Source organism: Enhydra lutris, unplaced genomic scaffold (assembly GCF_002288905.1).
Source record: "Enhydra lutris kenyoni isolate GAN:26980312 unplaced genomic scaffold, ASM228890v2 scaffoldscaffold59, whole genome shotgun sequence".
Classification (NCBI taxonomy): domain Eukaryota; kingdom Metazoa; phylum Chordata; class Mammalia; order Carnivora; family Mustelidae; genus Enhydra; species Enhydra lutris.
The window spans coordinates 4,451,875-4,479,268 of NW_019154143.1; the positions used below are offsets into that span (position 1 = coordinate 4,451,875).

General features: G+C 41.6%; 1 protein-coding gene across 2 annotated transcripts in view; it reads right to left on the minus strand.

Moving 5' to 3' along the window:
* The window catches only part of LOC111158484 (tetratricopeptide repeat domain 27), a 176,648-nt gene extending 158,722 nt beyond the window's left edge, over nucleotides 1–17,926 (minus strand). For both annotated transcript variants that reach the window (XM_022520527.1, XM_022520528.1), the window contains exons 1-5: nucleotides 17,672–17,926; nucleotides 16,356–16,533; nucleotides 15,824–15,953; nucleotides 9,034–9,174; nucleotides 3,799–3,901 (exon numbers count right to left, since the gene is read on the minus strand). In XM_022520527.1, the coding sequence (XP_022376235.1) occupies nucleotides 3,799–3,901; nucleotides 9,034–9,174; nucleotides 15,824–15,953; nucleotides 16,356–16,533; nucleotides 17,672–17,759 (640 nt within the window). In that variant the 5' untranslated portion in view covers nucleotides 17,760–17,926. The remainder of the gene's footprint in view (nucleotides 1–3,798; nucleotides 3,902–9,033; nucleotides 9,175–15,823; nucleotides 15,954–16,355; nucleotides 16,534–17,671) is intronic.
* Between the last annotated feature and the right edge of the window lie 9,468 nt (nucleotides 17,927–27,394).

The following is a 27,394-nucleotide window of genomic DNA, read 5'->3' on the forward strand; positions in this document are numbered from 1 at the left end:
AATATAATATCCTTCTCTGGACACTGAGCAGTATTTCAGTTATAAGTGACGGCTTGGTCAACATTTGGGCCAAATCCCGGAACAAAACTTTTTTTTTTTTTTTTAAATAAAATTGTTTATGAAACATTGCAGTTTAAGACTATCTGCAGGCCTACCTAAACATAGCCAAAATGGGCCAATTTATGACTAGATAAAATGAAAAATGTCGTTGATTAGCCTAGAGCAGCACATAAAAAATGCTTAGTTGTAAGCAAAGTAAATGATATGCTGAAATATAATACAGAAAAGAATCAAGACCACTTGGGGAATGAGTCACTTAAGAGTCATATTTTCCAGATCTTAGTTAACTCTTTCTATTTGGAAACCTAATTTTACCCCACAGAATAGAATTCTCTCTAAAACACACCACACTATTCTTCTCTTTTAAAATGGCATATAAGGAAGGGTATTTTTTTCCTTTTCTTAATAATTAATAATTACAGATATTCATCACCGAAATGTGGTAAAAATGGAGCCATAAATGCAAATTTATATAATATGAGATTAAGGAAAGAAATGTGACTTTCCCGATAGCAAATGTATCAAATCTGATTTCCTATAAAAGAAAAAAACAACTCCCAATGACATCCTGTTTTTTTGTTCACTTACCAATTTTCCATAAAAGTATAATAAAGCATAGGAAACTATAATATCCTAAGCAGTATAACGTAACTACCTTTCTGCAAAATCAAACCATGGGCTGAATTGTGATGTCATCTTATTCCAAATGCTTTCACTATCCTCTGGAAAAGGCAACTTTTTTCCCCATTACTATCGGTGATGTTCAAGTCATCCTTGACTTTCAAAACTTTACCCAATTTCATGAACCAGAAGCTCATCCTCACTCTTCTTCCTCCTCTGTACTAAGTTCATTTATGGAGCATCTCCCACATCATTTCAAAAATATGCAACAGCATGAATGGGGGAGACTCAGGCTACATAGGCTTCATTTTACTAGAGAAGACAACATGTCTGCTTATCAGGTCTTCATTTTCTCCAAGGTTCACTCCGTATTTCATTTGGAAGAGCACTCCACCCCTAGGCAATGCTATTAGGAGAGATTCAAAGTCCATACAGCACCCAAGTAGGGTCAATTTTGTCCGAACTCCTGTATAATATTCCACTCTTGAAAAACTCTTCTATAGAAATTAAGTCAGATACAAGTTGTTGCTACTGAGATGAAGGACAAAGAGAGGAAGTTCTAAAACTTCTTCCTTAAAAGTACATGTATAAAGGCCTCAAATAAGCCTTAGCTGTCGTTATTCAACAAATATGTAACTAAATATTTACTATTTTCTAGGCACTATGCTAAGCAGAAAGAGGTTAAAAAAAAACCAAAAACCCAGCTCACAAGAAACTCACAGCCTAGAGAATCTACAGTCTTAGGGAAAACAAAGATGGTTTAGTAGGCTAAATTCACTCATAAAAATCTTTTATACCCAAAAAGCATTAAACCAAAGACTATTGTAGGAGAGAAGGACAGAATGTTTTTCAGTTCTGTTACTTAAGAAACATCATCGTATAGAAAAAGTTAACTCCTTATATGTAATAAAACAACTAATCTATCATATGTCAGGTTTAAATTCCCTAGCAGAATATATATATGTGCAAGGTCTGATTTAACACGTCGTTGGTTATTCTACAGCCTTGCATTACCTAAAAATCCTAGAAGAATATAAATGGTCTAAGTCTTGGCAAAACATAATATAAATTAATCAATTCCTGTACTCACTGAAGAATATTTTCCTTACTTTCCCTTTTTGAATCATGTATCAATGTTCATTTTATCTAAGATTAGCATATGCTTGAGTATTTCTACCGTAGAAGAGAAAAAAAGTGAGAAATTAATTTCAACCAAATTACCAAGCTTAGTAGTATTTATTACTACACAAACTAATGTCCTCTCCTGCGTATCCGGCCCAGCTTTTCACTACATAGATGTACCTCGAAGGAAACAGACTAAAGAAAAGTATGGGAGCCTCTTGCAATGACGCATGCGCACATGTTAAGAGCTGTTTTATGCTTTCGTGAATGTCTACTCCATTAAGTACAGAGCACTGCTCCTCTACCCAGAGGGATGCAAACGACTCCTTCCCCCAGGCATTCCCCTTTATCCATGGGGGATACGTCCCAGAACCCCAGTGGATGCATGAAACCACACTGGTATGAACCCTATACATACTACACTTTTTCTCGGTCTCAAAATCCCTTACTGTACTCTACTCACCTTTATTGTGATGATGTGAGATGATAAAATGCCCATGTGATAAGAAGTGAGGGGAAATGACACAGGCATCATGATTTGGCATAAGGCTTCTACAGACCTTGTGACAATAGGTCAGAAGGAGGATTATCTGCTTCCAGACCACAGGTGACTGCAGGTAATGAAACCACAGAAATCGAAATCCTGGGTAAGGGGGAGCACTGTACACACACATGCACAAGTACACACACTCATGCCATACATGCTCTCGCTATGTGAAAGGAATATGGGCTTTGGAATCAGACATCTAAGGTCAAACTCCTTCTCTATAACAGAAGTTCATTACCAAGTCCAAGTTCATCTGTGTTTAACTGCTTCTTCACTGCAATGGAACCTGTTTTTGTTTTTCTTTGTTTTGCAACTTTTGCTAAGAATAATCATTCCAAAACCCCAGGGAAACCAAGTGTCAAGGTACCCAAGATTTTTTCCTCTTTTCAAAATGCCTCCCTAGGAAATGTGAAGGGCATCGGTAACAAAGGCAGTGGGAGGCACCGACGGGGAAGTGTCTTGACTAATGCATAGGCTGAGGTTACAGTAGGTTTTTCTCTATTGTCTGATGCTGTTCTTACCTTATCACAGTTTTTTAAAAAGGGGGGGAAGTGACTGGGTGGCTTAGTCAGTTAAGCATCAGGTTATGGTTGTCCTGGGATCAAGACATTCATTTACATTTTAGGTACTTTTATATATGTATATTACATATAATGAAAAATATTATAAAATGTAAAAATACCTCTCTACCTATTGCCATCCTTAGTAAAATGTATTTTCTGCCAAATGTTAAAAAAACAAAGGCTTTCTTCATGTGCTCAAAAGGACAGCAGGTAAGTAATTGTCTATTCTGCATGTAATTATTTTGGCACAGTTTATTCCAACTGGAGTCTGTTTCCTTGAAAGGAACATCTATGTAGTAAGAAGCTTGGCCAGAATACACTAGAGAGGATGTTAGTTTGTGCCGTAATAAATATGACTAAGCAAGGTAAGTTGGTTAAAATTAATTCCTCAATTTTTTTTTGTTCTAAGAGAGAAATACATAAACATTGTAATCTTAAATAAAACAAACATCTGTACATGATTCAAAAAGTGAAGGTAAGGAAAGTTAAGGAATTTTTTTTAAAATAAAGAAAGTTTACATTTGTTTCCAAAGAGGCTTCTCAGATTAAAGAACAAAGAAAATACTAAAATACTTTAAAGCAATTTGTGATAGAATCATGGTAACCTGCATAGAACAAATCATTTTCTGCATAGGTAATATAAATGATAGTGATTACCTCTTCTAAAATTCAAAGGCAAAAAGATATTCTATAATCTGACACCCTAATAATTTGTGATGTTCCACACCCAGAAATATAGGGGGGAAAAAAAGAAACAACCTCAACCAGAAAGTTACTATGACCTATTTTTAAAAAAAAAAAAAAGACCCAAACTGAAAAGGACTGTCTCAGCTGAGAAATGAGCCCGGAGCTGCGTGCCAGCATCAGACAAAGTCTGCTCCATACCTTCCTCGATACAGTCTCCAGCAAGAGCAGAGAGCTGCGGGGAGCGCTCCTCCAGTAACTGCTGGTGAACACTCACACATCTCAGTGTCCACCACGGCAAACTCTAGGGAAAGAAAGTACCACGTAAGTTGAAAATAAAAGCCTCTTTGAAAAACAATTTTTACATTAACTGCCATTAGTGTTTACAATTTTTTTAACACATCTGTGAAATTAAACTTACTCTTCAACAAACTTACCCATCCACTGTTAGGTCTTCAGTAGTAATACCCAAATCCGCTTCTCCCTCTTCCGCAAGAATAACCCGCCTCCTCCATCCTCTCAGAGTCTCTGTTTCTAGCCAGCTGGGCTTCCTGTTGCCATTTAGAGCTTACTATCTCTTTCTTTAAAATGTCTGCCATTGTCACCACCCATCCACTGTGGCACCCCCTCGGTGCCGTAACCCACACAGCAGCTCCTCCGGGAGGCAGAGTGGACAAGGGGCCAGGGGCAAGTGCTTATTTTTTCCCTCCCCTGAAATTCTAGCACACTGTCTGTACCAGTGCAAACACATCCCGCTGCGTTCACAGAAGTCAGCTTTCAGTGTTGTCCACCATCTACTCAGTAAGATAGAAGTCACGTCCTGCTCATCTCTCCATCCTGCTCCAAGCAGTATTTTGCACAAACTACACTGTAAGAATTACCTTGGATTCAAATATTTTCCAAAACTAAGACAATCCCTTCCACATCCTTGTGAAACCCTCCCATGAAGACTTCTCTCATGAGGGTGGCACACATTGGTGTCTCACTTCTTGGAACTTGTACGCTATTCCTGGAAGTCAGCACATTGGACAGAGCTTGTGTTTCAAGAGTTTAACTCCCCCTGACTCCAACATTTCTGAGGACAGAGACTACATTTCATACATTGTCTTGACTAATGCATAGGCTGAGGTTACAGTAGGTTTTTCTCTATTGTCTGATGCTGTTCTTACCTTATCACAGTTTTTTAAAAAAGGGGGGAAGTGACTGGGTGGCTTAGTCAGTTAAGCATCAGGTTATGGTTGTCCTGGGATCAAGACATTCAACTAGCTGCTCAGTGGGGAGCTGCTTCTCCCTCTCCTTCTGCCTACCATTCCCCCTGCTTGTGCTCTCTCTCTGTCAAATAAATAAATAAAATCTTTAATAAAATAAAATATAAAATAAAATAAAATACTTGATCCTGGATGGCTCAGTTAAGCATCTGACTCTTGGTTTCGGCTCAGGTCCTGATGTCAGGGTTGTGAGATGGAGCCCCACATTGGGCTCCACGCTTTCAATGCAGAGTCTACTGGACAATCCCTCTTTCCCTCTCCCTCTGCCCTCCCTCCTGCTCACCTGCACACTCTCTCTAAATAAAAATAAAATCTTAAAAAAAAAAAAAAGTGATCCTTATTAAAAAAAAAAAAAAAAAAAACTACGTAGCAACAAGCCAATACAGAAGCCCATACAGGAAAGAGCAAGTCTGTCCTCTGCTGCCTCGGTGCCATTCTCCACCCCAGCAACAAGCGACTCAGGTTTGGCAGCAAACCCTTTCCTTTTTTAGACATGGGAAGTTAGAGCCAGTCAGAGATTGCCCTTTTAAGAAAACATACATCATCTCTGCCTGCTTGTGCGCTCTCTCTCTCTGACAAATCAATCAATAAATAAAACATACATCAGGGGCATCTGGGTGGCTCAGCCGGTTAAGTGTCTGACTCTTTGTTTCGGTTTCGGCTCTGGTCGGCATCTCAGGGTCGTGGGATCAAGCCCCGCATGAGGCTCCCCGCTCATCGGGGAGTCTGCTTCCCCTCCCTCTCCATGTCCCTCCCCCTGTTCATGCACTCTCGCTTTCAAGTAAATAAATAAACCTTAAAAAAAAAAAAAAAAAAATATATATATATATATATATATATATATAGCATCAGATACTGAACCTTTAAACAGCAGATCTATACATTAACTCTTTTTTTTTTAAGATTTTATTTATTTATTTGACAGAGAGAGATCACAAGTAGACAGAGAGGCAGGCAGAGACAGAGAGAGAGGGAAGCAGGCTCCCTGCCAAGCAGAGAGCCCGATGTGGGGCTCGATCCCAGGACCCTGAGATCATGACCTGAGCCGAAGGCAGCGGCTTAACCCACTGAGCCACCCAGGCGCCCCTAAACATTAACTCCTAAGCCAAAATCTCTACCTAGGGGGAGGAAGAGTGTGAAAAAGATAGAGAAAGCATAGCCTATTTTTCTGTCAGAAAATAAAAGGGCCCTTATCTATTTGCCAAGAACTGCTTAATAGAAAATCTGACGCTTTAATAAAAAAGAAACTTGAAGCCTTGCTCTAGTTTCTAGATCCTGTGTCCTGATTTTAGCACTTATTACAGAATGTTCTGATTAGAAAGTCACTAGTCAATAACCTCCTAGAAGGCAGGAAGCATAAGTGTACAAAAAGGCATGCAAAAAATTTTGTTAGCTTATTCCATTGTTTTATTTTTAAGTAATCTCTTACACCCAACATGGGCTTGAACTCACAGTCCCAAGATCAAGAGTCACATGATCTACCAACTGAGACAAGCAGGCGCCCTCCATTTTTAAAATAATTGTAAATAAGAAAACTGATATTCCAAGGAAATTAAATAGCATAATGTCACACAGTTATTATAGCAGCTGAGCCAGACAAACTCTGGTCTGATTTCAAAGCCAAGACTCTTTTTACTCAACATTTACATCCTACTCATACTAACCTATATATCACAGATTAGAGGACTGGGCAAAAATCACCTTCTTTTACGGTTCCACAAAAATATCATAGTGAACAACTTGATACATGGTTTACAAGTAAGCCTACTCAAAGCTAACTTAAAAAGGTTAAAATTAACTTGGATAGAGAGAGGACACTTCTTTCATTTTAACTTCACTTATCAAAGAAGTCATTTTTATATCATCGTTTAGAAAATGACATATTACAGATCCAAAGAAGAAAGAACTTTTGTGACTTCACTGAAAGGCAAGATTTCAACACAAAGCGATCTTGGCATGATGACGTGTAACAAGAAAACAGGGTTGTAAGCCCAGCTCAGAAGTTGTTTAGCGTCTGCCAAGCAATTCAAGTAACTTGTCTCTCCAACCCCACCAAGTAGGACATCTACAACCAGCAGTTAGCATACCCACTTGTTCTCCTAAGTTGACACTACATATATCTTTTTTTAAAAAATGCTTAACAGAGCGCCTGGGTGGCTCAGTTGGTTAAGTGTCCGACTCTTGATTTCGGCTCAGGTCATGATCTCAGGGTCACAGGATCGAGCCCTGCTTTGGGCTCTGTGTTCAGAGCAGGGTCTGCTTATCTCTCTCCCTCCGCTCCTGCTCAAGTGTACTCTCTCTATCTCCAAAAAAAAAATAAACAAAATCCTTAAAAAATAATGCTTATCAAAATTTTAGATGAAAGTTTTCCACCAACAAAATTTAAAACTGTCTCACTTGCTCATTAATGACTCTAGTCTCACTAGAAAGAAAATAATGCCACTTGGCAGCTTTGTGCCTTGGTGACACCTGATTTAGAGCCAAGTACTAGTCATTCTGTAAGAGAGCATTTCAGTCAGATCAACTCCAGAAAAATTTTCTAATTCAAGCAAACATGGCTAAAAAATCAAGGATAAGACCTTATGTCTACCTGACATTGAAACTCATCTAGTAAAACCCCTTCTAGTAAAAGTAATTCCAATTCCTCTGGTTTTCATGACAGTCAGCAATAGAGGCAAAACTTGCCTCTTTACCTTTTCTTTGTCTAAACTGAAATATTTAGGAAAATAAGCCCTTATACAGTACAGACCAAGTCTATATTCTGCCAGCTAAAAACTGTGTTTCTCAAAATTTTTCAGCCCATACTTAGAAATTGGGAGGTTTCCTATAAAATTTAGACTTATTATATCTGGTAACATGGGTCAAGTCGCCAAAGTCAGAATGGGAGTCAGCTAGCTACAGTCTGCAGCTACACCTTGTTTTTGTACACCCCAAGAACTAACAGTTTGTAGATTTTTTTTAAAGGTTCTATTTATTTGAGAGGGAAAGTGAGGAAGCCAAAGAGAAAACACAAGTAGGGAGAGAAGCAGAGGGAGAGGGAGAGGCAGGCTCCCGGCTGAGCAAGAAGCCCAATGCGGGACTTGATCCTGGGACTTGGGGATTATGACCTGAGCCGGAGGCAGATGTTTAACTGACTGAGCCACCCAGGTGCCCCCAGTTTTACACTTTAAAACCACTGAAAAAAACACAAAAGAGAATTTTGTGACATGTGAAAAGTATATAATTTCAGCATCCTGAGAGCAAGCCCCATCAAGAGCTCTACACTCAGTGGGGAATCTGCTTGAGCTACTCTCTCCCTCTCTCTCTGCCCCTCCCCCTGCTCACATGTGTGCACGCACGAACAGGCTTTCTCTCTCTAAATAAATGAATAAGCTTTTTTTAAAAAATATTTTATTTATTTATTTGACAGACAGAGATCACAAGTAGGCAGAGAAGCAGGGAGAGAGAGGGAGGGAGGAAGCAGGCTCCCCGCTGAGCAGAGAGCCCGATGCAGGGCTTGATCCCAGGACCCTGGGATCATGACCTGAGCCGAAGGCAGAGGCTTTAACCCACTGAGCCACCCAGGCACCCCTAAATGAATAATCTTTAAGAAATGATGTAACAGACATTCAATAAATGCTCCACTAAATCCAACCCAAATAATGAACCAAGGTAGGATGTGAGCCAGGAAACAGTAATTATAATCCACTATAAGAGTACTGAACATTTGGGGCACCTGGGTGGCTCAGTGGGTTAAAGCCTCTGCCTTCGGCTCGGGTCATGATCTTGGGGTCCTGGGATCCAGACCCGCATCAGGCTCTCTGCTCAGCGGGGAGCCTGCTTCCCCTCTCTCTCTGCCTGCCTCTCTGCCTACTTGTGATCTCTGTCAAATAAATAAATAAAATCTTTAAAAAAAAAAAAAGAGTACTGAACATTTATATTCACACACACACACATACACATATCTACAGAATCCTCTAAAAGGGTCAATATGATATCATTGTGTATTAGATGAATCTCACAAAGGGAAAGTGTTTTTGTTTATTTTCACCAGATTTTAAACTGAAATACCTAAAGAAGACTTAGAAAACAGACCAAAACACTGTCAGCATCACTCCTGAAGTGTGATGCTACCCAGCACAAAAGTCATGCCTGGGCATGAACCAACTGCCTTCTTGTCTCTCCTTACCTGAACAGCTGTCAGTTTCTGTCTCACATTCACTAGAATAACTCGTGCTAGTAAGAGCAGGATAGGCTTTGAGGTCAGGCTGTAGACTGATTCACCATCTAGAACAAGCAGATTCAGAACAGCTGCATCCAGTCCTTTGACCTGAAAAAAATACATAAGCCAAGATGACCTAATTTAACAAAATATTAATCTTTATAGGTCTTGTAGTAACATATTTTCCAATTAACTCAGTTTTGAAACAAAGGCATCAATCCAGCACACAGCAATTGGCACTGGAGAGAATCCTAACATTATAAATGGCCCTGGGGATCCATGACTGCGGGCCATCCTGGCCGACGGCTGCCTATATGCCTGCACCTTAGATGAACTATGAAATCGAGAAAATGCTAGTATCAAAGAGGCTTCATTCTTTACAGATTTACTTATTACAAAGTATCATTGCTTCATTCTTTACAGATTTACTTATAAAAAAAAGTATCATCTCAATAAAAAAACATGACTCTACTACTAAAGTACTTATATTAAACACACTTCACATATGCTTCATTAGCTGGCAAATGTCATTACAAAGGAGGTCTGCTCCGTAACTCCTAAGCCAAACAGCCAACAAGGTCTCACATATCAGAGACCTTGTTGACTGGCATGGACCAGTGGGAACAGAAGGCTACAAAAAAAAAAAAGGGATGCCTTTGAAAAGTCCACTCCTTGGCTGAACAGAGATTTTCTACAGTGGATAAGGCACCTGTGTTTTCTTATTTTTTATCTTATATTTTTACTTTTGCAGAGGGAGTGGGAGAAGCAGGCTCCCCACTGAGCAGGAGCCTGATCAGGGCTTGATCCCAGGACCCCAGGTTCGTGACCTGAGCCAAAGGCACCACTTAACCGACTGAGCCACCCAGGCGCCCTACCTGTGTTTTCCAAGATGTGTACTGTATAATTTTGCCAGCTGCCACAAAATAGCAGGAATGCTTACCCACTAGGAACATGGGCTCTAACGTCACAGACACAGGATAGTGTTCTTTTTCTGCCTCTTATTAGTTTGTGGGCATAGGTAAATTTTTTACCTGAAGCCTCATTAATTATAAAATAAAATAACAGAACCTGGGGCGCCTGGGTGGCTCAGTGGGTTGGGCCTCTGCCTTCGGCTCGGGTCGTGATCTCAGGGTCCTGGGATCGAGTCCCGCATCGGGCTCTCTGCTCGGCGGGGAGCCTGCCTCCCCCTCTCTCTCTGCCTGCCTCTCTGCCTACTTGTGATCTCTGTCAAATAAATAAATAAAATCTTAAATAAATAAATAAATAAATAAATAAAAATAACAGAACCTAATCCTTCTTGTAAGGATTAAATTAAATAATCCAAATAATGCCTCTGTCAGTATGTTGTTGAAATACTCAATATAGCCAAGAGAGTAATAGCTGTGGGTTCATCCACTGTCCTACCTTCACCATTAAGGAGTATAATAGAGGAATAAAAACTTAACATGAAAGAGAACCACCAAACCACAAATAAAGTTTATCATTATCTACACTAAGGGCAAAGGAATTTTTTTTTTAACTTCAATAATTAAGAAACTATCGTGAGGGATGCTTGAGTGGCTCAGTCAGTTAAGCAACTGCCTTTGGGCTCAGGTCATGATCCCAGGGTCCTGAGATCAAGTCCCACATTGGGCTCCTGCTCAGCGGGGAGCCTGCTTCTCCCTCTCCCTCTGCCTGCTCTGCCTGCTGCTCCCCCTGCATGGGCTTCTCTCTCTCTCTCTCTCTGAAAAATAAATAAAATCTTTTTTAAAAAGAAAAAAAAACTACTTTGAAATTATTACAACTACCTCAATTTTACAAGGAAATAGATACAAATGTTAAGTACAGTTGAAAATAATATAGAAGTCAGTGTCAGAACAGAGGTCCCAGCCTGTATTCCAACTCCCCAAACAATGTTCTTCCTACCACCCCATGTTGCTTTCCCCAAAGATCTCTTCCTGCCCCTGGGGAAGGTTCAGGACCATGCCAAGTACCAGGAAAGGCTGCAAACATCACTTCTAGCCTTCTAACTGGGACCACTATCTTACAGTGGCGGGCTACTGACATAGGGACACTAGATGCCCCATGCAGAGGAGACCCTCACCAGAGGCCAGTCTGAGGCACAATGAGCCCAAGGTGTCTTGTGAGAGCTCCGAGAGAAGGTACTGAACACACCAGTGGACATTCTCACTTAGGAACTTGGGAGAAGAACCTGCTTCATGTGCCCAGACTGTGTCTTGCAGCCTCAGCGAGTTCTCTTCTCATACAAAGATGTCAAAATAAAGATTTAACCACCTTTATTTCCCAAAGTCCAAACCAAACTAGTGAAGTACAAGAAGATATGACATGCCTTTAGGAAAAGAATCGGGGGGCACCTGGGTGGCTCAGTGGGTTAAGCCTCTGCCTTCAGCTCGGGTCATGGTCTCGGGGTCCTGGGATTGAGCCCCGCATCACGCTCTCTGCTTGTCGGGGAGCCTGCTTCCCCCTTTCTCTCTCTGCCTGCCTCTCTGCCTCTCTGCCTCTGATCTCTGTCTGTTAAATAAATAAATAAATAAAACCTTAAAAAAAAAAAAAAAAGGTTAAAGAATCTGGGGCGCCTGGATGGCTCAGTCGGTTGGGTGGCCAGCTCCTGACTTCAGCTCAGGGCATGATCTCAGGGTCATGGGATCGAGCCCCTTGTCAGGCTTCGCGCTCAATGGGGAGTCTGCCTAAGGATTCTCTGTGTCTCCCTCTTCCTTTGCCCCTCCCTGCCCTGCTCTTGCTCCCTCTTTCTCTCTCTCTAAAATAAATGTCTTAAAAAAAAAAAATCCACATTCCAATTACTTTGAAATGAGAAACACATCTAAATGTTTTAGCACAAATTTAGATCATTCTCTTCTAAATGAAATCCCTAAAGATAAATAACAAACAATTTAGTATACAAAAAAATTATACAAAGAGATAGCCCATGGTATACCACGTGGGTATCATTACCTCTGACACTCAGAGCCAGGGGTTGGTTACTAAACCTCCTACTCTTCGGTTCAAAATTCTCTGGAAATGGGCAGCACCTGGGTGGCTCAGTCGGTTTAGTGTCTAATTCTTGATTCTGGCTCAGGCCATGATCTCAGGGTCATGAGAGAGCCCTGTTGTCTGGCTCCACACTCAGCAGGGAGTCTGCTTAAGATTCTCTCTCTCTCCCTCTTCTTCTGTCCCTCCCCACCCCAAACTCACATGCTCACTCTCTAAAATGTATAAATAAAATCTTAAAAAAAAAAAACTTTCTGAGGATGGTATTAACAAGACAATAAATAAATGAATGAAGGCAGGAGTAGCCAAATACATACACTTCTCTTCCCAGTGCTACCTTGCATCATCATGAAAAAATGAAATGCTTTTCTATCTTCTGCTTAAGTAAATCGGCCTCTGCCTACCCCCGAGATATAACAGTGATATTCCAACTGAGTTCTTAATCTGTTTCCAGAGGTTTGGAGAAATGGTCTGTTTTTAAAGAGGATTACTTATACTTTCAATAAAAACAGACAAAGCAAAGGTTACAACTCTTAGAAATAATTCCTCAGTCAAGACAGCATATGACATGTAAATATGTAAGTATTTATCACCATAATAGTGAAAAAAATTCCAACATCTGGAAGCCAGAGATAAATTACCATAAAACCATATTACTAAGATCAACCTTGCTGTGTGGGAGGTGACCAGTATTGCTCAGACATGGACCTTCAGTGCTATTCCTCTGAGACGGGTTAGCCGCAGATGTTATCATTAAAAATGACAAGGTCATAAGTTAAAGGCAGGGAAAATGAATTTGGCTTTGGTCACCATACTCCATAACCATAAAGTATATTCACAAGTATTTGTGCTTCACAAGGGCTGAAAAACATGAATCAGCGCAAGAAAATGACCATTAGAAAATATTGACCTGTTTAAAAACTTCAACTCCCCCATCTTCCAAATTCTTAGAGTGCTGGTAAAGAGGATAAGTTGAATATTCCTTTTAAAAACAACCTGACAGGGGCCCCTGGGTCACTCAGTGGGTTAAAGCCTCTGCCTTCAGCTCAGGTCATGATCTCAGAGTCCTGCATCAAAGGCCCTGCTCAGTAGAGAGTCTGCTTCTCCCTCTGCCTGCCACTCCCTTTGTTTGTGTTCTCTCTCTCTCTCTGTTTTTTTTAAAGATTTTTATTTATTTATTTGTCAAAGAAACGGACATTACCAAGAAGAGCTGAACATGCATAAACTCTAGAGCATAGCAACTCCTCTTGCATCTCTATATACCACACCAGAGCTCCCTAGCTCTGGGAAGGGCTTACACACATATTAAAAGATCATCCTCTCAGCCCTCAGGATGTCACCTACAGCCCAAGGGCCAGTAAAAACAGCCTCCTCCGTTTAGTACACTGTACCAAACAGTCATTTTTTCAGAAGGCTGTGCTTTGAAATTCTAGCAAATGATTTCCAGAAGACTTGTTCCTGAAAGCACTGTAAGTAATATTGGGGGGAAAAAGGAAACATACCATAAGGCCATCAAGAGTAGAAGAGACAGATACACTCCAGTACCGTCATACAATTAGAATACTATACAACAGTAAAAACGAGTAACGGTCTCACTTCAAAAATACACCATTTAGCAAAACAAGTCATAGAACAATCACAGTTTGTTTCATTCATTAAAGTTCAAAAACTGGCAAAACTAAACAATGTTTTCTAGAGTTTCATAGATGCTGAAACTATGAAGAAAAGCAATGGAATGATTAACATGAAATTCATGGGACTGGCTCATGGGAAAGGGGGGCTGGGGACGCCATTAGGAAGCACATACAGGGGACCTCCTAAGCCAATACTTGAAACCCTTTTCAAGTCACAGCACACGCAGAAGACACTATGATTAGTGGGGCACAGCAGTGAACGAGCAAAGCTGCCGACCAGAAGAGACCAGTTCAAAGTCTGTCCCCACCCCAGCCAGGCCCCCCACACAGACACTGCAATGGCAGAGGGGCTCCACATCTGGGGAACAACGGTCAAGAAGCTCTATTCTACAATGCTGCTAATGTTTCTCTCTCAAGCAGGGTGGTAGAAACAAAGGAGTTTTATTATTTAAACTCCATACACCTCGTATGCTTTTTTTGAATGTATGAGGTAGTTCTAATAAGTTAAAAAAAAAAAAAAAATCAAGGTCTCAAAGTTTTCTACAATCTGGCCTGAATCCCATGAAGTCTGGCCTGTCGGTACTTCTCCAGTAGGCTCAAAACATCCGGCTCCCACCGCGCTCTTCCCGCCTCTGAACTTCCGCTCACGGGACTGCACCCAGACTGCCTTTCCCGCTTCTCTCCACCTGTCCATTTGCTCAGCACCCTTCAGTTCAACTCCCTATCCATGGCCAGCTAAACTGTCTGGCAAAATTCTCATTCCGCACATCTCTTGGTTAATTTCAATATTCTTACATCCAAACCTCTCATGTAACCTACATCTGTGCTGCCTTGAATTGTCATCACTTTACAGGCGGCTTCTACCCAAATATAGCAGGAGGAGGGCTGGATTTGGACCCAGAAAAAGTGGCTCCCAAGTGCCCAGCTGTAACACCTCTGACAAGTTTCCTTCATCACTGGGAGCTTCTGTGTTCTCATCTCTAGGATATTCAAATTGACCAAACACATGAATTAAGCACTTGCCCCACATATCTGTGTTCAACAAACACTAGGACTTTGACTATTTGGTGAATTTTTAACCTACACTACAGGGCTGAAGAGGCAGAAACTGTTTCATCCCCAATAACAGAGGGGGTGAGATGTTCCATATAAGCAAATTTCTAGGCAACTGAAGCATTTCTCTTTAAGGGACATAATCTTTGATATTTTACTTTAATCACTTTGGATGAAAACCTTTGTCAAGTGCAGATTCGATTCCCTTCTTAGACATAAGATACAGAAGATCTTTTAGCCTTTCAATAATGATTTAGAGCCAGGATTATAAATTTCAATTATTCTACTGCAACATAATGTAGTGACTCACTACAGTGATGTGTACAGAGCTAATTACTGTGGCTGTCAGGTTATGGCTGCTTTTCTACTTCTTTTATCTACCTCCACCATCAGATTTTTTAAATATAATTTATTGATTGATTGATTGATTTTTAAAGATTTTTCTATTTGAGAGAGTAACCCTGAGGTCATGATCTGAGCTGAAAATAAGAGTCAGACTCTCAACCGAATGAGCCACCCAGATGCCCCTATTTTATCTTTTTAAATAAGCCCTATGCTGGGACACCTGGGTGGCTCGGTCAGTTGATAGTCTGCCTTCAGCTCCAGTTGTGATCCCAGCATCCTAGGATTGAGTCCACATCAGGCTCCTTGCTGAGTGGGGAGTCTTCTTCTCCTTCTGCCTGCCGCTCCCACTGCTTATACTCTCACTCTCTCACTCTCACTCTCTCTCCCTGGAAATAAATAAAATCTTTTTTTAAAAAGAGTAAGCTCTATGCCCAACGCAGAGCTCAAACTCACAGCCCTGAAATCAAGAGTCACACATTCCAGCTGAGCCAGCGAGGAGCCCCTCTACCATCATATTATTAACACTTATCTCTAATTCCATTCCTGACAGTGGACCTTCTGGAAATACCTGAAAATCTGATCAACGACCAAAGATTCTTAGTACATTTTGTACAAGCTATAAAGTCGTATTTTTTTTCCTACTTACTATTAACTCCAGTTTATAAAGATGAGTTCCTAAAGAAAAAAAAAACAAAAAACACAATAATAACTATATACGATATTTCTAAGAAGCATACCTCACTGAAGTGCTGGAACAAAATGGATGGCAAAAAATCCTGAGGTTGTAAATCAACGAGAGGCCCCGTCCAGTTACTCTGAACAAAAAGTTGCAAACTGCTTACACCAATTAGGAATATCAGCTGTTGTCTGCATATAAGAATAAAAAAATAAATATGAACCACTATATAACCACAACCAATTTCACTTCAGTTTTACTAAGAAAAATGTAAAATATTAACGAACATTTATAGAGATTATCCAAGTACCACAAAACAAAATTTCTGAAACCCAACAATTTATGTTTCGATGTCCAATATTATAACCATGAGCCACATACAGCTCTTTTAAATTTAGTTACAATTAAATGAAATTTAAAATTCTGTCCCTCAGTTGCACTATTTCAGGTGCTCAACACCCACGTGTGACTAGTGGCTGCCATACTGGAGAGCACAAGTTTTCCAACAACAACTAAAACCACTCTCTTATGCTGGCAAAGTACTGTTAAATGTATTCAGTCTCACTCTGTGAAAATTTCAAACAAAATTCTACCTTTCAGTTGTGTTCAAATCTGTTGAGTAATCCAGGAATGTTACTATCTGCTTCTCCAGGTAGCCGTCTATCTTTTCTTCAGTCATCGTTGTTGAGTTAAAAATATTTTGAGTCAATGAATTTAAGAATATGGCTTCATAGTTCCCTTCTAGCAGCAATTGTAAGAAGGATCCACTCTCTGCAATATAAAAAATTAGTTCAATAATCTAAAAGGCCAATTTTTTTCATACTGTAAAGGATAACACTACTAGGTAAATCAACCAGTTTACATTTTAGTATGCAGAAAGAAAATGTATATCCTTAGAATGCTTACTATACATTAGTCACAAAGCACTGAGCAAATTCCCAGTATTCTATGAACGTCACTTCTACATTAGCAGCTCGTCCATATAATGAGCAGCAAGGGAGAAGTTAGACACAGGAATAATATTTCTCGTTAGTAAATATTACCATCCTTCTGAGAATTCGAAAGATTCTTACTGACAACAGAGAAGTTTCCACAATCAGGGATCTAAGACCTTTCATAATCTGGCTTCTCCTGTCCCCACTATACTCACTGAGGAACAGCTGGTTCTCTCATTGTCCCTGAAATATCCCATACACATTCCTGCCTCCACACTTTTACACTTGTGATTTCTCCTGCTGAGCTCTTCTCCATATCTTACCCTTTAATCAAAATTCAACTCATCTGATTTCTTCCATGAAACTTTACCAGATCACCAGACTGACTTCAAAAACTACCTCTCTCCCGAAGCACCTACTGCATGTATGCACACACACACCACTTAGATACTGAACTAAATTGTTATTTTTCTTCCGGGTCCAGTCTAAATCTCACAACCAGGTGTGCCTTTATCTCACATTTATCACTAGTAAATATGCTTTTAACACCTCCTCTCCAGTAAATGTGATACTGTTCACAAGAATTTTATCTTTGCTGCCTCGTTTCAGCTTTTATGCTTACCAACTATGGAACCTGGAATAAATTATTTAAACAATCTGTCTTTAAACGTCTTCACCTGCAGAAAGGAACTAAACGTAGTATCTATCTTAAATGTCTATAATAAGGATTAAATGACATTAAATGTTAGGGACTTAGAAAAGTAGCTGACATCGCCATCGTTATCACTGAGCCTAGGCAATGAACCCAGAGGACCCCGACCACCACATCGAGGATGCAACAACCCAAAGTTTTAAGGGATCAGCTAGATTTCGGCAGAAAAACAAAACTAGGAGGAATGAGAACGCAGCCAGCACCACTTTCCCCTCACAGTCCACACGCTGGCCTCCGTTCCTGACAGGTTCGCTTTGCTCACCTGAACCGGTGACTCCCTCCTGCTTCCATTGCTGCCGCTCAGCCTCAGTGGGGAAGCCCCTCAAAACTGCCAGTTCGGGTATCCACATCACTCTGGACAACGCTGCAGCCAAAATGGGTTCTACGAGGGTCACTCGGGAGTCAACAAAAGAAAGTGAAAGGAAGAGGGTCCAAAGATGCCGAAATCTAGTGGCGACAGATCCTATGAATACACCCACAGCTCTAAGAGTCCATGTGCAGACATCGTCACATGGACGCGGCCATGACAGCAGCGCGGGACATCCTGGGAAAAACACACTCTACTCGGGTTTCCGCCTAGGAGACCGACTCAAATCCTTAGTACTGAGCATGCCCAGTAGAGATGGCCCCGCCCCGAGCAGGGAATGGGCGGGTTGGAGGGCGCGGTCAATCTCAGTCCCGCCCTAGGGGGGGGCGGTGCTAAGAGGTGTAGGACCGGGATTAAAACGCGGCTGGAAAGGATGCTCTTGTGCTGCCAAGAGGTTAGAGGAATTGCCTATGGCTTGGGTTCTTAAACTTATTTGGATCAGAATTCCCCTGACTATCTAACCAAGGTCCTTCACGCAGAATGCATGTGGGCCCTTGCTACCAACATTCGGGTACATTCCAGGAAATTAGAGACCCTCTGAAGTGGAGTCGACCAGCACACAAGAACCACCTGCGCAGAGAAGAGGTCTTTATTCTTAGAATGAAACTGTAAGGAGAGTTTTGGGACTCCTGGTTGGCTCGGTGGGAGGAGCATGCGACTCGAGCTCCGCAAAGTGAGTTCAAGCCCCAGGCTGGGTGTAGAGATTACGCACATACATGACTAACTAACTAAATAGAATAAATAAATAACTTATTTAAAAAGTGTAAGGAGGGGCGCCTGGGTGGTTCAGTGGGTTAAAGCCTCTGCCTTTGGCTCAGGTCATGATCCCAGGGTCCTAGGATCAAGCCCCACATCGGGCTCTCTGCTCAGCGGCGTGCCTGCTTCCCTTCCTCTCTCTCTGCCTGCCTGTCTGCCTACTTGTGGTCTCTGTCAAATAAATAAAATATTTAAAAATAAATAAATAAATAAATAAAAAGTGTAAGGAAAGTATCCAGTTTTGACGCTGCCGTCACATGAATCCTGACTGAATGGGACCTGTGGCCCCGCGGCTGGTGCCGGGAAGCTTGCGGAGGACAGGCTGAGTCGCAACCCTGCCCCCGCCGCGTGCCTGCCGCTGAGCTCCCAGCCGGAGCCTCATTCGCTCCTCCCTTCTTCATAGCCCCGCCCCTCGGCCGGAGTAGCCAGGCCTCGGCCGGAGTAGCCAGGCCTCGGCCGGAGGAGACGCTCTGCCCCAAAGGGCCTGAATCCTGCACTGTGAAAATGTCATGCACTAGTTAGGGGAACCCTGACCACGCAGCATTCTTGGAGAAATCAAGGGCAAGCGATCTCTGAAATAGCCCAGCCAGTGCCGGCTTCAAGGAGGGAACTAAATTCTCAACCCACTTTCCTCCTCCCTCGACTGTGCAGGGAATGGTGCTCAGCCTCTGCCCCCAGGAGCCAAAGGAAGCCAGACCTGGACTGAGCGGAGAAGAGCAGATGCCCTAGAATGCCTTCTAACTGAGAAGTAATTTATCACCATCTGTGCAGGAATGATATTTAATCAGTGTGTCCTCCTGGTTATTATTTTTTTTTAAGATTTTATTTATTTATTCGTCAGAGATCACAATTAGGCAGAGAGGCAGGCGGGGGCGGGGTGGGGGGGGGGGAAGCAGACTCCCTGCTGAGCAGAGAGCGCGATGCGGGCTCCATCCCAGGACCCTGGGATCATGACCCGAGCCCAAGGCAGAGGGTTTAATCCACTGAGCCACCCAGACGCCCCCCTCCTGGGTTTTTTAAGCACAAAATCCAGCACTGTCTAAACAATTTGACGGTTGTTAGAGCTATTAAAGCAGAAACACGCTGGCCACCCAGCCAGGTTCCTCACTTGCCTGTAGAGCTGCGTTGTCCCACACAGTGAACCTGGTGCTTTCTCTATAATTCAGGGTTTGTTTTAAGTGAGATATGCTTGACAATGAAAATAAGTATATTCATCTCTCTTCAGGCAAATGGACTCCAGAATAAAAATATGGGAGAAAAAAACATGGTATCTACTGAAAAAAAACAAACAAAAAAAAACAAACAAACAAAAATGGAGTGGATCCTGAGCTGGGGAGTGGGATATGTCTACTTTGGGACGAGTTGAGTGACTTGGCTGTCTGGGAGTCTCAGCATTCAAGCCCCAGTCTGAATAGCAGACCCTGTAGAGACCAGGAGGAAGGGGAGTGGAGGGGAAGGAGGAGGCAGGGGTTCCGACTGACTGACTCAGCTTTGCTGGGGTCCTCCTCAGCCCTTCCTCTTCCCACCTCAAAACCTTCAGTCCCAGGGATATCTAGTGCTCCCAGCTGTGTCTTTCAGGGATTCTTCAGTGTAGATACAAGTTTGCCTCATTGCGTTTTTAGGATTGGGCTTTCTCTGGTCAGCTACATCAGTTACTAGCTCCCAAACAGGGCATCTAATCTCGTCTTCTCTTTCCCTGTGGGTCATGTCTTAATTTTTTTCTTTTCCATCGATTTAGTGGGTTTTGAAGAAGGAGAGATGGCATATGTTCAACATGCCGTGTTTACTCTAGAATGTTAAACTGTATTATAAATGACATCTTTCTCCAAGTAGCTTCGGGCTTGATACATTTATGTGTTTTAACTAATCCTATCTCATATCTTTCTAAGTGGTAAAAAGGAGGCAGGATTGTAACCAGCATTTCATGACCCTTCAATCCTTTTTCATATTCATTAACAAATCTCATGTATGATAATAATAATTTTTAAATGTTTGTAGCAGCATTTTTAGCAATAGCCAAAAACTGGATACAACCCAAAATCCATGCACAGATGAACAAATAAACAAAGTGTGATCTATTCATACAATGAAATAGTGTTCAGCTATAAAAATGAATAAACTATAGATACATAAATATACACAAATACCAAAGTAATTTTGCTGAGTGAAATAAGCCAGGAAACCAAAGAATATACAGTATGGGTCCATTTATATAAATCTAGAAAATGCAAACTAATCCCTAATGACAGAAAGCAGATCAGTGGTTGCAGGGAGATGGGAAAATGGAGAGGAAAACAGGGATGAACAGGGACGCTTCTGGGGAGTGAACAGATACGTTCACTATCTGATTGTGCTGATGGTTTCATGGGAATATACATGTGGAAAAACTGTTCAGTTAAAATATGTGCACTTTTTTCTTTGTTCTATGTCAGTTATACCTCAATAATGCTGTTTTTTAAAAAAATGTCTGTTGTATAAAACATAAAATCTGATCTCCCGAGACTAATATTCAAAAGCCTTCACCTGACATGCTGGTCCTCTGCATTTTTTTTTTTTTTTTTTCAAAGAGAGAAAGCAAACACAAGTAAGGGGAAGAACAGAGGGAGTGTAGGCTCTCCGCTGAGCAGGGAGCCAAATGCACGACTCAATGCCAGGGGATCATGACCCCAGCAGAAGACAGACGCTCAACAGACTGAGCCACCCAGGCGCCCTCCTCTGCACTTTTGAAGCACTATGACTCTCAGAACAGAGTCCCACAACCACCACTAACCCTCAAGAGAGATAGCTGGGCCTCTGTCCTGCAGCAAATAAATTAACATGGATTGACAGTATAAGGTGAAGCCGGTATGGTCTTAAACACGGTTAAATGGATATCTCACTTAACTCTTACAATAACTCTTTTCTTTTTTTTTAGATTTTTATTTATTTATGTGAAAGAGAGAGAGCATATGCAGGGGAAGCAGAGGCAGAGGAGAAACAGACTCGCCGCTAAGGAGGGAGCCCAACACAGGGCTCAATCCCAGGATTCCAGGATCATGACCTGAGCCAAAGGCAGATGCCTAACTGACCAAGCCATCCAGGCGCCCCTACAATAACTCTTTTTTTTTAGTTTATTTGACAGAGAGAGATCACAAGTAGGCAGAGAGGCAGGCGGTGGGGGTGGGGGGGAGGAAGCAGGCTTCCCACTGAGCAGAAAGCCTGATGCGGCACTTGATCCCAAGACCCTGAGACCATGACCTGAGCCGAAGGCAGAGGCTTAACCCACTGAGCCACCCAGGCAACCCCTACAATAACTCTTTAAGGCAAATATTATGAAGCCAATTTTCAAATAAGGAAACTGAGAGGTATGTACCTTGCCTAAGATTACACTAGGATCTCACCCTAGCCTGACCCTTATGGCTCCATGCTCTGTACATCTGGTGAATAAAGATGATGAGAAGTATGTGACTGGTATGCAGGTCCGAGTAAGCAGGTAAATCAGTGAAATAACTTCCCCAGCAAACACACTGGAAACAATCCCAGAGCCAAGGTCAGTACAGATGCTGAAAATCCCTAAGAGCAAAGACTCAAGAAGCAGAGGAAAGAAAGAATGTATGTGGTTGAGGTAACATTGATAGGAATGTAAGTCAAGTGGAACAGAACAGGACAGCAACCAGATCCTGCAAAGGTTTCCGTCTTCGAAAACTGTCCTGGTAAGTGGGGACTGAAGCCAGGCAGCCCTGTGGTGTCCCCCTAGGCTTTACTTTGCCCTTGGGGCTCCTAGATTTGACTCTAACCACAGCATGCTTCCCCTGAAGGGTGTTGTTTGTCCCACAAAGCAAAATAAGACCCTAACCCTCGATAGGTCTTCAATCAGGTGAAAAAACTATAAGGCTTTCAACAAGACTTCACTACATGCAGGACACGTACAAAGGAGACATAAATGTAGATACAGAAATAATGCCTCTTATTCACACAACCTGGACTCGATCCAACCAGCCCTACTTAGAGAGGGCCATCCCTCCCTCGACTCTAGAACTCTTCTGGATGCTTAGAATCACAGAAGGGGGCCTCATGGCCTGGGTAGGGAGCTCTACAGGGACCCATAAATCACAAACACCAAATTAATCAAAGAATACATGAGGGTTCCTCTCATTCAAGATCCAAGGACATAGGGTGACCTTGAACAGCTGCCCTCTCGATTTAGGCTATTCGGACTCTAGAGAAAAGGCGTCTCTACATATTACTTGTTAAATTTCCCTCTTGGCATGACTACAACAGATTCTTGCATAATTAAGTGACTTTTCTCAGTAGCGATGCTCATTCGTTTACTATTTGTGTTCTATTTTTGGCTCTGGAGGTACTCCTGAAATAAATTTTATTTACCACATATATGGACAGTGGCTAGAAAGCATTTCACAATTTTAAACAACTCAGATGTAACATTCAAATGAGAGTCTTCACATCAGCCATTAGATAACATCAAATGCTACAACTGTTGAATTTTGTTTGTATAAAAGATTGGATTAAATATTTTGGATATTTTTAAAGTTTAGCTTTCTTTATTTTTTGGAATAGATTTTATTTATTTGCCAGAGAGAGATTGAGAGAACAAGCTCAAGAGCAGGGAGAGCAGCAGGCAGAGGGAGAAGGAAAACCAGGCTCCATGGTGAGCAGGGAGCCTGACACGGGGCTTGATCTCAGGACGCTGAGATCATGACCGGAGCTGAAGGCAGATGCTTACCCAACTAAGTCACCCAGGTGTCCCGGGTCTAACTTTCTTTAACCAGCATTGATTTTAAGTTCTGATAGTCATTGATTATAGTTTGTATTTTGCTTTTAATTTTAGTAAGTTTAGATGTTTTAGAAGAAAAATAGAAAACATGACACTTAACATTTACCTAAATTTACATCTTTGATGAAAATACATTCAAACTTTATATACTTGGAATAAAATTTATATACTTGGAATAAAATGACATTATATATCTTTAATTCTTTAGTTTATTGATGTTAATAGAACCAGGAAAAAGAAGAGTCAAAGAATGGATTCTTTCTCCCCTTGACTTCAGTCTTTTGGTCTCCAAAACTGTGAGTGAATACATTTCTGTTGTTTTAAGCCCCCCGTTGGTGATAATTTGTTACCGCAGCCCTAGGAACTAAGCACTAAAACATCATTAAGATTTTGTAGAAATAAAGTCAACATTCTATGGAATAAATATATAATCTAATTATGTATGTCTTTATTTCATTACTTATGCAAACAATACTTGCCAATCAATAGACTACCTCAATATCCCCAATAATTTAATTATTTTAATTATTTTGATGACTAGCTCTTATTATAAGAAACATGGTTTAACACATTTTTGTGAAGGGAGGCACCAGGGTGGCTCAGTTGGTTAAGGATCCAATTCTTGATTTTGGTTCCGGTCATAATCTCAGAGTTGTGAGACGGAGCCCCACCACAGGTTCCACATTCAGTGTGGAGTCTGCTTAAGATGCTCTCTCCCAGGATGCCTGGGTGGCTCAGTGGGTTGGGCCTCTGCCTTCGGCCTAAGTCATGATCTCAGGGTCTTGGGATCGAGCCCCACGTTGGGCTCTCTGCTTGGCAGGGAGCCTGCTTCCCTCTCTCTCTCTCTCTGCCTACTTGTGATCTCTCTGTCAAATAAATAAATAAAATATATTTATTTTAATTTAAAAAAATTTTTAAAAGATGCTCTCTCCCTCACCCTCTGCCCCTCCCCCAACTCTCACACTCACGCACGCACGCGCTCTCCCTAAAATAAATAAATAAATCTTAAACAAACAAACAAACAAACAAAAAAGACCCTCATAAGCAACATTCCAGGGAACCTGCAGACTAACATCGGCACCTTGAGCTGAGACTCCCATTTGTCCTTCAGCTCTGCTGTCAGGTGAGTTAGTGTCAACAATACGAGCTATAACTAGTTATGTTGTGTTCCCCCCTGAAGTTATTCTTTTCTCCTACAGTTTGTAATGAAGTAAGTTTTCATCTAATGTCATTAGGCCTAGTACTTTAAGAAATCAGACCTTTTGGTAAAGATGTGTAGCCTGATTTGGCAATCAGACCTATATCTTTCATAAGACCATTCCACTTTTTTTTTTTTTAATTCTTTTTGGGAAGTAATTTTTTTTTAAGATTTTATTTATTTATTTGAGAGAGAGAGAGTGAGAGAGAGCATGAGAGGGAAGAAGGTCAAAGGGAAAAGCAGACTCCCCATGGAGCTGGGAGCCTGATACAGGACCCCATCCCAGGACTCCAGGATTATGACCCAAGCCAAAGGCAGTTGCTTAACCAACTGAGCCACCCAGGTGCCCAAACATTCCACTTTTTGATTGCAAGGTACATCATTTGATAAATACTTGTGCCATCCCTTGCTTGTATCAGTTGTCTATTGCTGTGTAAAAAAAAAAATCACTCCGGAACTCAGCAGCTTCAAACAACAAGCATTTATTATTTCACAACTGCTGAGCTTGGCTGTGCGCCCCAGGCTCAGGGTCTCTAACAAAGAGGCTATCATAAACAAGGTTCAACTAGGAGGGGATCCTCTCCAAAGCTTATCGTGCAGCATGCCTTCCTTTCTCACTGGCTGTTGGCCAAAGACATTGGTTCCTTTCCATGTGGCCTCCCTGTAGGGAAGTCCCCAATGTGGCAGGAGGCTTCTCTCAAAGGGAGATCCAGTTTGGGGCTACAGTCTTTTTGCAACCTCATCTCAGAAATATCTTCACGAGTCCATCCAGCCCACATGCAAGGGGAAGGAGGCGGGGACCACGGGGGCGCCTTGGACTGTGCTGCTTGCTCCACTTTGGCTGATGTTGGTCTATATGTACAAAGTCTTGCTGCGTGTGTTTTCCTTTGTCCCAAATTGTCCTTCTCTGCGGATTACGACATTCCCTATGGAATACTCTAAGGGAGTATTCCATAGGGAATGTGCAGAAACACATGCCCAGTAAGTCCCCACTCCAATCCAAGCTGGCCATGAGGTTGTTGGCCTGATATCGTTGGCCAATGGATGACAGATCTGCAAAAAAACCGTGGATCAAACTTTGAGTGGATTCCCTGTACAATATTCACAGAAGCACTTACTCCCTGCCTTATCAGTTTGTGAAAGAAGGTCATTTTGTTTAAGCTGAAGTCTAAGATCAATGATTATTGGGTCATTAGTCATACAGCCTAGAACTAGTAGGCCTCCACCCAACTCAAATTGGAAAATTTGGGATATGGTTACCAACCATACACTGTTAATCTCACCGACCCCCTTCTTGGTGTGTTAAAGTTTGTATATCTCAAAGTCTAAACTGTTTCCTGGAAGAACTTCTGTCTCCTATGTAAAACCATACCACAATCTTAATTCTTGAATTTTCCCTGGACATTGGAAAAATTAAACAAACAAAAATGGAAAAAAAAAAAGGAAAGAAAAGGAAAAAAAAAACCTGCTTTACTTAGTTAGACTAACAATAATCACCGTGGGAAGCTTCTGACAGAAAAAAATAAATTGTATGTCTAAAAGGCATTCTAAAAAATAGGGAGACAAAGCACCAAACAGTTTCTTTACTTGGAAAAATGAGGCCCCCCCAAAAAACATCTAACTCCAAGATAGTCTCAAAATCTCTGTAACCTTTTGAATCCTGCTTCTCCCTCTCCCACTCCCCCTGCCCGTGTTCCCTCTCTCGCTCTCTGTCAAATAAATAAATTTTTAAAAAAGATATATTAAAGTAAGATATTTTCAAGTCAGTTAAGTCTATCCTGCCTTCCACTCAGACACACTTCTCCAGTAACATGGCATTAGAGTGGCTGTGGTAACAGCCACTTAGGGGTAACATAGGGGGTCTGGGGAGTTGGGGATGTATTCGATTTTGGTTTGGTGAGATAGGTTTATGTAGTTTGCTGTGGATTCTATAGATAATTAAGGGGCCCCTAACCACTGCAGTGTAGACACGGCTTCTGAGGATACACCTACAGCCAGCTCCCTGTGCTCACCAAATATGGATCAAAAATACAGGTTGAGGGTGCCCGGGTGAAGTAAAGAAGTCCTGTAGTGCTCTGCACCAGAGGGAGGCAGCAATGGATGAGACACAAGGCTTGAAATGTAGAGTCAGAAGATGCCTATGGAAAATTCTTCCAGTCATCAGGTATCTGGAATTGTGAGATTCAATCCTCATTTTGGCCTTCATTACCTGGCCGAAATGGCAATCTACTCCTGTCAGGGATCTATTTGACTTCCACGCACTGTTTGTGATGTGCCGCGCACAAAGGCAGGGTGTGTCTCATTTTGGGTTTGCTGTGAAGCACAGCTGGGTGAGGAGCAGCTTCTCAGCGCAGTATTCGGTGTTTTGGTTTTTTTTTTTAAAGATTTTATTTATTTATTTGACAGAGATCACAAGTAGGCAGAGAGGCAGGCAGAGAGAGAGGGGGAAGCAGGCTCCCCTCTGAGCAGAGAGCCCGATGTGGGGCTCGATCCCAGGACCCTGGGATCATGACCTGAGTCGAAGGCAGAGGCTTTAACCCACTGAGCCACCTAGGCGCCCTGCCAACCCCATTTTTTAATGCAACCCCTTTAAAATGCAATATACACACTTAACATATCAAATTCTTAAATTAAAACCTCTGTCAAGGCCCTCTGAATATTTTAATTATATTTACCCCTTTCCACATATAGGTTACTATGGTCAGGAATTTTATTTTCTTAATAAACTCCATTTTGGAATAATTTTAGATTTACAGAAAAGTTGCAAAGGGAGCCCAGTGAGTTCCCATATGCCCTTCACCCAGTTTCACCCAATGGTAACATGTTATAGAACTTTGGTACACGTGTCAAATCTATGTGATTAACACTGGCACATTTACTTTTAACTGAG